Source organism: Prunus dulcis, chromosome 3 (genome assembly GCF_902201215.1).
Source record: "Prunus dulcis chromosome 3, ALMONDv2, whole genome shotgun sequence".
Lineage (NCBI taxonomy): Eukaryota > Viridiplantae > Streptophyta > Magnoliopsida > Rosales > Rosaceae > Prunus > Prunus dulcis.
This window is the reverse complement of record NC_047652.1, coordinates 15,866,852-15,876,540: the sequence shown is the minus strand read 5'-3', so window position 1 is coordinate 15,876,540 and position 9,689 is coordinate 15,866,852. Positions and strand designations below refer to the sequence as shown.

Here is a 9,689-nt window from a genome sequence, read left to right as displayed (position 1 = left end):
GAGAGAGAGAGAGAAGAAGGGGAGAGGGGTCCTGTGCGATGTGTTTTTGGGGCGGGTGAGGTTGGGCTAGGGGAGAAAGGGAGAGAGAAGTCTCTCTTTTCTCAATATTTTTTTTCTTGAAAATGGAAAGACTAAAATACCCTTAAAAATGGATGGAAAATTGGATTGTATTAAAGTCAAATGATAAATCATGGATTTTGAAAAATTAAGGTGACATGTCTCTTAAATTTTTCTTTAAGGTGACAAATTGAAACTAAGGTATAAGTTCAGGTGACATTTCGACAATTATCCCTTGTATTAATGTGTAGGAAAAAAAACACATAGCACACAAGCACGGGCCATACTTCCCACCTTCACCTTACGTATAACAAAAATACATTTATATTTATGTGATTTTATCTGCCAATATTTTGGCTTTGAGCAAATTTTTTAGTTTTGTGAATTTCAATTGAATTAATTGTAAATTATCATTGGTATTAGAATGATAATTTTATTGTTAAAATGGCCTAAATAGTTTATGTAACAAGCGGATCCCAACTGCTACACAATGTAATAGAAACAAACTTCCGAAGCACAGGAATCCGGAGCCATCTATAAAAATGGAATATGTAGCCTTATATTTCGACTATATATTTATGCGGTTGGAGGCCAAAAATTGCTATATATAATATGGCACATCCAGAACCTATATACAATACTTGCCATTGTGATGTACAGTTTATTCTTCAGATTTAACTGAAGTTACAGAACTAACTCCTAAAAGACGGCCATTCTCTTCTGTTTCAATGTATGAATTACCAGAGGTATCAGTTCTCGGACCGTTGGTTGACATGCTTTGTGTACAACTTGGATTTTGCCAAAAGTGATTTCTAATGGCCCTGACTTTGGAATTGATGGCAGAAAAGCCGGGATCAGAAAGCAGGTCTTGAACTTCTGTTCTGCCTTCAAGCATGCTCACTACTTGGGGCATTGTAGGCCTGAGAGTGGGAGATGCATTGGTGCACATGAGAGCAACATTTAGCATCAGCATTGTCTCCTCTGATGAATATTCTGAACCCAAGGCTGGATCAACCAACTCCAATAGACTTCCTCTCTCTTGCAACACATAAGCCTGAAAAGAAGCACAACTTTGAGACAGAATAAATATAACAAACACTACCGAGTTAAGAAGACATATAGTATGAGATGCAAAGACGCAAGTGGCAAAGCTGAATTGATTGGAGAAACATGGGAAAGATTTTCATAAGCTGAATTTCGCCATTCAGTGAAGAATGCTTTACTGAGAAAATTCATCTTAACATTCTAGGTTTGCAAGGTATGGAGTTGGTTGTCATGGACTTGAAGATATCTGAGAGAAGAAAAGGGAACAATTGTTTTGGAAGTGTTTTGTTACCCAGTCAAGAAGGTAGACAAACTCCTCCTTTGGCCTGTAGTTTGTGTTGCTCTTTCCGCTAACGATTTCCAATGCGACGACTCCAAAGCTATAAACATCTGCTTTGTCGGTTAAGTAACCACGCATTGCATACTCAGGAGCCATATAACCACTGCAAAGTTGAAGGGCCAAAATAAATTACCAAAAAAGAACATAGTTTCTGCTCCACCTCATGAAGACTGTGCCAGAGACTCATGTCATAGGTTATATTTTACTAAATTTAATGAGAGAAAAGAGTTGATAATGTATTAAGTTCCTTCTACAAAAACTTACACAGTTCCAGCGATCCGCGTGCTGATGTGGGTGTTGTCATCTTCATTAAGCTTTGCCAAGCCAAAATCAGAAATTTTAGCATTAAAGTCCTTGTCAAGCAGCACATTGCTTGTCTTGATATCGCGATGCACTATCTTTAGTATCGACTCTTCATGGAGATAGGCCAAACCTCTGGCAATACCTATGCAAATCTTCTTCCTGGTAGGCCAGTCCAGTTTCAATCTGCAAACGGGGTCGCTTCCTGTATATGATCCAAATCAGAGTCAATCTACTTCATACTTAGAATCAATCCTGCCTTTTGTTTAAATGGTATGCTAATCCTAAACAATTTAGTGTTACTATTCTCACCAAAAAGAGCACGTGATACACAGTTATTTTCCATGTACTCATAAATTAAAAGCATCTGGTTCCCTTCAACACAACATCCATACAGCTTCACAAGGTTCGGATGTTGCAGGGCAGAAATCATGCCTATTTCATTCACGAATTCGCGATTTCCTTGCTTTGATTTCGAAGAGAGCTGCTTCACTGCAATTACTGTGCCATCTGATAACAGACCCTATTCAGAAAGCAAAAGAAAATCAGCAATTTCTGGTTGTGTATTGCACACATGCTCATATTGACTGCTAGAAGGTTTAGTTTTGGCTTAAAACTCCATCTCTTTGGATGATTTTGCTATCTTTTAAGCCTCCACATTCCATACACTACCACCTTGTCATATCAGAAATTGTAAGAGAATCAAGTTATATTTGAGAAGTTTCGAAAAGTTTTTCATGTAAATTCATTGCTGTGATGCCAATTGAATAGGTAGATGTTTGTAGTTTCTCCAATTTCTTGTAGAATGCATTCCCTCATTTCTTAGGCTTTCATTTTTTTAAATGTTTCTTTTTCATCTGAGGCAACCTACTCATCTAAGAACATTTAGAATAAACCAGAAAAAAAAAAGAGATTAACATAAAGAAACAAAAATTACCTTGTAGACTGAACCAAAGCCGCCCTCCCCAAGTTTGTTTGCTGCATCAAAGTTTTTCGTTGCAGCCTTTATCTGTCTTAAAGTATATAATCCTGTTTGAAGATCTAAATCTCTGAGCTCTGCTTGAAAGTCAGTTAAGGGAAGAATATTAATTAAAACTGTTTCTTGTTATAACAAAGATACACCAGTAAATTTGCTCACCAACATGAGTTGTTGAGAAATTAGGGAGAGAAGAAGAGATACATTAAGAAGAAAATTAAACATGTTTTGTTATGAAATAGAAAATCAGACCTTTATCTGCAGAGATCTTTCCTCCCAAACAACCCTTTCTCCTCAAGATGCCTAAGACCAGAAGCAGAAGAAGTAGTGCTGCAGCCACTGTCCCAACTGCTATAACGACGTGATTCTTGTTGCCCAAAACTGAGGGAGGTTCGAAGTCTGCAACAAGTGTACCTTAATTAACTCATGTATTCCATGAAAACATTAAACATGTTTTTTGTACAGAAAAACTTAAAACTTGAGACTCTTCACTTTATGATTGAAGGCCAATCCGTAAAGCTTTCTCAGTAACCTATTACGTCATCCCTCACTTCCTTTTTCTTTTTAGTGTTATGCATGGGACCAGCATATATAGATTTGCTTCTCAACTTAGCTAAGGTAGACTAAAAGCTGTCATGTAGTCTCTAGTGTAATAATTCATGTGGAATTATCAATAGGAGTTGGCCAGAACCAGATGTAACTCCTAAGCACAATTATATTGCATTGTTGAAAGCATCAATAACGAGTAAGTTCTAATGCTTAGACCGTGCGAGTAGGAAAAATGCACGGCGAGAGTGCATTTTAAAAGTACTTACTAGGATCTACTGATATAGCAGATATGAGAGGGCCATAAAATCCTCTGTCTGGGATGCCTGTTGTCCCTTTTCCAGCCCAGTAAAAATGGATCTTTAATGTATTACTCGAAACAACTGCAGTGAAATTCTTTACAATGGTCTTGCCTGCACCACCAGCTTCACTTTCTATATTGAAATCTTTCAGCACCAGCTTATCCTTTATACCAAATAAATAAATAAATAAGTACATATTAGCATAGGATTGAGTCTCCATTGTTTATCTGGTGTGATTTATTTACCTGGATGTAGACATCAAATATACGCTTCCCAAGGCTGTTAAATGTTCTATCATTAGTAAAAACAATCTCAGCAAAGTGGAGTTTGACAGTGTAGTCTCCATTTATGAGACAGAGTCCATAGTATGTGAGAGAGATGGGAGATCCACGTGCAGTCATGTACAGTTCTGAATCGAGCACAGAGACATTTTTTGAAAGTGCAGACTTGTTGGTTTCAATGTAGATATCTGAATCAATATCATTGTCCATGAAGTTCCCTGTGCTGCTGAGAGCCCAGTTCTGACCCATGTAATACATGGAAGCACCTCTTTGTTCTCTATCAGCTTCATACCTGTTTCCACCAATATTTACTTCCTTTCCACCACAGTTGATATGCAAGGAATATTTACCTGTTATCCATCAGGACAAATCAAAAGAGGTTGAGACTTAAATTTCTTATCACCTCATCACTAGTTTTCTTTTACTTTTCAAAATTTTCTATTCTTTTTCATTGTTTTTCAGGGGTAAAGTACAAGGGAAGAAAGGATTAATTCATATTGACATGCAAATAGATGAACTGAATCATAAAGCCGCAGGTCAAGCTTGAGACCAATTAATATTCTTACGTTGATTTTTTGAAACATGACATGGAAAATTTCTTTCCAGGCATGGTTGGATTCTACTTCTGCAACAAGGAAGAAATGTGAGCTTATATCATGAAGATAAATCTGACTAAAAGGCTGGAGCCTCAATCAGAAACCATAGGAAGCAACAAAATTTTCTTATCAGCTGACGAGAAAGAAATCGTACGATTTATCAGCTGACGAGGAGTAACTCTCTACTAAGTTTCTGCAACAAAGCACCAAGGCATTGTTTTATCATTCTACAAAGTATTTGGTTAAAAAATGTAAGAGAAAGATAATAGCATGTATCATACTCACACACTCCCTCTAGGACATTCATTAGGACCTGAGCTTTCCCAAGTGAAGTTGTTGTACGATAAATCCCTGTATACAAAATTTCAACTAATAAAACAAAAAGTAATCTTCTAAGCAAAGCAAGATAGCTCCTGCAGTTTTGTATTACATACACAATATTGTTTCTTCCTGGGACCCATCCAGGTACAGTTCCAGTAAGCTGGTTTCCTGTCAAATACCTAGAGTGAAAAAAGTTAATGAGAATAAGTTTGTGTGAAGATGAAAATATAATCTAGAAATCTGCTTACGTGAAGTCAACTTTTGCTAGTTGGACAAAAGATGCCGGTATTTCACCGGTCAGCTCATTGTAGCTGAGGTCTCTGTATTGATTACAAAAAAAAAAAAAATGCAGATTAGTATCTCCAACATAAGAAAAAAAAAAAAGAATGATGGGAAGTCATAAATTCAAGAAATTCATTTGTTTTAAGTGCTTACAGGTTTTTCAATCTTTTCATATCCGCAATAAAAGCTGGGATCACTCCGTATATCAAGCAATTCCTCAGTATCCTGCATTAAAAACATTTAACTACCTATGAGCTCAATTTGCAAAGTAGAAGGAAAATGCAAAACTGGTTAGGATTCCAACTTACAGTGTTTTCAAGGATTCCAAATTGCTCAACGATGGGAAAGGAGACTCTGTACCTCTCAAGTCGGTTATCCTCCTAAAAGTCATTAAAGGTAAAACCATAAGTTCACATTCTTGTTTGACAGAAAAGAAAGATAAGGCAGTAGAATTGCATACAGATCAGTTAAACTTGTTAAGCCTGATATGCTAGAAGGTATAGGCCCCTCAAGAGAGCTACCCTGGATATGCCTGCAACATAAGAGTGGAAATTTTCAAAATCGTAAAAATATATACTTCTGATTGCTGTAAGAAAACTACAAGGGGGAAGCTTACAATTTTGAAATTCGTGTCCAATTTCCGATGAAATCAGGTATCTTTCCAGAGAAGTTATTGTCACATATCCTCCTAAAAGTTTCATGGAAACAAAACTTAGCTAGAAACCCAGGAAAAGTGATTCATTTCAAAGATATTAGAAAACTATCAATATATTTTCAGGCACCTGATGTGATAGCATATGCATCACACTCACATATACATAATAAATCTAAAATCTGTTATCTGTATAGCTTTTGGCATCCCAGTGAACTTGTAACCAGAGCAAAAACTAATGTCCTGTATATTGTATATATCTTAAAGGTAGGTTTATCAGAGATCATTTTAGTTAAACTAGATCAGTATTAGTAAAGGATTATTTATTTAGGTTGACAAACCCACAGATCAAGGAACACATGCTTGCTTACATATCAGACAAGTTGGTCAACTTTGCTAGTGCTAATGGCAATTCTCCAGTGAAGGCATTTGAAGATACAATGCTGAAGAAAAATAAGGTTAATGTCAATGGTAATGAGAGTAAAAAAAAAAAAAAGACCACATTAGTGGGAATTTCCAATAAATGATTGTACACAAAGAAGGTAATGAGAAATTACAGCTTTTCTAACTTGATCAACTTCCCAATTTCCGGTGGAATGGGTCCCGAAAAGTGGTTTCCTTCAATGCTCCTGTAAGTAATATACAATCATATAGTAATGCTTATTTTGATCATAACATCTGAAATGGTGTTTAAAACAATGTATAGAGCCATCAAAGTCTAACTGAGTTTCAACTACTATCAAGGACATATTTGCTCCGGCCCCATAAGGCAGATACCATTTGATGTTATAAAATATATTTTCGGTTTTCTATTGATATGATACATTGGATTTTCCATTTTAATACATTGAAATATGGATTTGATGTCAAGTTTCAACAAATAAGGATAGAGAGCCTCATTTCTAATCAACCAGCATCTAGTTATCAGCTCTATTCATAGTCATCATCAATATGAGAATTAAGGAAAGAATTAAGCATACAAGTTTCTGAGAGTGGTGATATTGGTGAGAACTTTTGGAAATGGACCGGACAATCTGTTTCCCATAAGGGAGCTGCAGATTCAATAGCAAAGTATAAGGCATTCGGTTGATTACAAGTTCATTAAATAATTAGTAACTGATGAGAAATGGGGCGCTTACAGCGTAACCAAGCGCATAGTACCCCATTGGGAAGGTATAGAACCATTGAGGTAATTTCGACTCAGGTCTCTATAAAAGTAATAGGATTGCAAAGATTAGTGGATGCACCAACAAGGTTTAGTATAAGGAAAGGAAAAACTAATATTTTAGAATGGAAATGGAAATCAGGTAACATAAGAGAGGAACTGGTTTTGCTTACAAGTCTTTCAGGTGCTGAAGCTTAGAAAATTCTGGTGGCACAGTACCTGATAGATTCTGGGCCTTTAGAGCTCTGCAATATATCCTCAGAGCAAATTAGAAGAGCTCTCATGAATTATCATAACATAAATGATAAAACCCATGTGAAGTAATTCCATCACTAGTCTCATGAATGTCAAATAAACAAGAACTGACCTAGTTGAACTTAAAACTAGCTATAAAAGTGTTTGATAAAAAAATGAAATGTTCAAGTTCTTGAATATGCCATAATGCAGGACATTTTTGTCATTACCAATCAACTCTAAACATTTTGTAAGTCGAGAGAGAGAGAGGTGTACTGTACATGCTGATGATGTGGCAAGAGGAATTGTGGTTGAAGGTGCAGTTACATGCGACAGAGCTCTCAAAGCCTTTCCTCCTCCCTTCAATCGACACATTCCAATTCCCTTCTCCTGTACATGGATCTTTCCTAAAATCCCAGTCTTTCTTCCCCAGCTTTTTCCCTATCTCTTTCAATGCATTCACTGCTCCATTAAAGTACCCAACAAAAATACATGGGTGAATAAATCAAATTACCTGTTAATTTGGTTTTCAAGAAACTGCAGGAAAACAAAACAGGACCAATACATAGACATCTTTCTAATGTTAATTTGTTTGAATAAAATATCACAAGTTCATGATAAACAAGATTCCAAATCTCTTTTACTTCCTCCCAAAAGACCAACCAAGGAAAAGGAATAAATTGAATGTAATCAAGAAACTTGAATACTATGAGAACTCAGTTCAGCTAAGCTGAGTTGATTTGCCAATTTCCTGGGACTCATTTTGATTGGCAGAACAAGTCAACTTAGCTGAAATGAGCTCAACCAAAAGCTGTTCCTGCCAAAAGGGTACGTGAGGAAAGTTGCAAATTAGAGTTTTAAGGTACCTTCCTGACTGTGAAGCTTGGCTGTGGCTGTGGCTGACTGTCCAAAAGTTGCAAAGAACAAAAATGTAGTGGAGCATATGAGGTATGCAAGAAGCAACTTTGGAAATGAAAAATCATCAGTTCCCATATTTGAGTTCAAACTCTGAGTCTCAGCTTTTGAAGCTCAAGGAAAGAGAGAGAGGCATAGAAAGGTGGAGATTGGAGGTAAGAGAAGAGTGTGTGGGAGTTTTTAGTTTCAAGTGCATTATGTTAATCCATAATAAACTTGGTGTTTGGTAGTTGACCATTTGTGTGTGGATGGAAATTTATTTGTTGCAATGTATGCTTCCATCTTTCTGATATTTTCCATATGGGGTGTTTTTTTTGACCCATGATGACAAAAGTGAAAAGGCATGACGGAACATTACTGGAAATAGGAACCTTCCAAGCAAATCCTCAATTGAACTTGGTAGGTTATTAAATTACTGTTTCCAATTGGTAACTAGTCATTTATCAACACATGCTTTACAGTTTATAAAATCACAAAATCAGTGTTGATCAATTGTAAGGAATAAGAGTGGAATTTTTATATCCAATTACGAAACAAAATAACCAACCAACTAGCCTTTAATTTAGTGATAATTATCTCCATTCAGTAGGAGAAGGTTTTAATTTCGGCTCACATATGAATGCAAGACGATATATATCTGTGATGAGCTCGATACATAATACTCATCATGATAAAATAATTTTATTATGGGTGTGCAGCTGCCCTGTACTGAAATGTACACATGTAGATGAGATCTGGAAATCAATTGGGAAGTTAAATTTGTCTTCTGCTAAGAATGCATTTTTGTCCACCATCTCCTTCTAAAAGTAATTTGGTTGACGAAAAAAATAAAATACAAAGAGAGGAAATGAAGGCTTATATTCTATTTTCCATTCGAGCTACTCTTTTTGCTCCTTTCAATTCGTGGCGTAGATTCTTGTTTCATTTTCAATCCACTTCAGGGTGACAAACGTGACTGATTCAGTAACATTCTTGTTTTGTCCAAAAGGGGGAAATAATATATAAAGATGATTAAATTAATCATACACGATGTGACCTAGAACTAGATCTTTCTGTGCTTAATCTGTACTAATATAATAAATAGGCTACTTATTAAATTAATTATAAATCCACTGCAATCCAATCTTTTTTATATATGCTAAAACGGTAATTTTTATTGATAAGTAAATAAAGTACAAGAATCCTAAAAAATGACGTCGAGAACACTCAAATTAAAAAAGAAATTGAACAAATAGAGCTAACCAAACGTACATAATGGAAATGTGAAACCCCACCACACTTATCAGTCAAAGTCTTCAACGGACGCAACACGTTCATATTATACTAATGTTGATATGCATTAATTCTAATCACACAGAAGTTAGAACAGAAGAGGACAGGAGTGCCCAGCTGATGATAGTCTTCAACGGGACAAACAAATCTAAAGTACTATTTAATTCTACGCGTTTGAATGCAATGCATGGGAGAGCAACTTGCACAACAGTGCGTACATGTCATTGTCTGTCCTTAATAATATAGGGCCCTCCATATTGTAAAATACCATGTAGATGCCAGATTATGACCCTTTTAAGTCTAGAATATATGGAACTCGCTTGCTAGACGGTGTTTCGGTATCACATAATAATTACTTACGAGTAAAAATGCTACTTCGATAACATATGTGAATTAAGTTAGTTGG

At 36.0% G+C, this 9,689-nt stretch overlaps 1 protein-coding gene across 2 annotated transcripts; it reads right to left on the bottom strand.

Annotated features, from left to right (window-relative positions):
• Positions 1 to 553: 553 nt before the first annotated feature.
• LOC117621316 (probable LRR receptor-like serine/threonine-protein kinase At1g07650) lies at positions 554 to 8,253 on the bottom strand. 2 transcript variants are annotated; one of them, XM_034351718.1, is made up of 24 exons: positions 7,963 to 8,253; positions 7,378 to 7,558; positions 7,036 to 7,107; positions 6,837 to 6,905; positions 6,678 to 6,749; positions 6,255 to 6,326; positions 6,069 to 6,140; positions 5,662 to 5,733; positions 5,506 to 5,577; positions 5,354 to 5,425; positions 5,199 to 5,270; positions 5,012 to 5,083; positions 4,877 to 4,942; positions 4,728 to 4,793; positions 4,597 to 4,635; positions 4,413 to 4,471; positions 3,811 to 4,196; positions 3,533 to 3,728; positions 2,970 to 3,116; positions 2,679 to 2,797; positions 2,054 to 2,264; positions 1,706 to 1,946; positions 1,394 to 1,544; positions 554 to 1,111 (listed from the first exon to the last, which is right to left on the bottom strand). In XM_034351718.1, exons 1-24 carry the CDS (start codon positions 8,087 to 8,089, stop codon positions 719 to 721), a joined length of 3,099 nt encoding a protein of 1,032 aa, XP_034207609.1. In that variant the 5' UTR covers positions 8,090 to 8,253; the 3' UTR covers positions 554 to 718. The 2 variants fall into 2 exon arrangements, with proteins under 2 accessions (XP_034207609.1, XP_034207611.1); XM_034351720.1 differs by lacking the exons at positions 6,678 to 6,749; positions 6,837 to 6,905 and having other exon boundaries at positions 7,963 to 8,230.
• Positions 8,254 to 9,689: the final 1,436 nt, after the last annotated feature.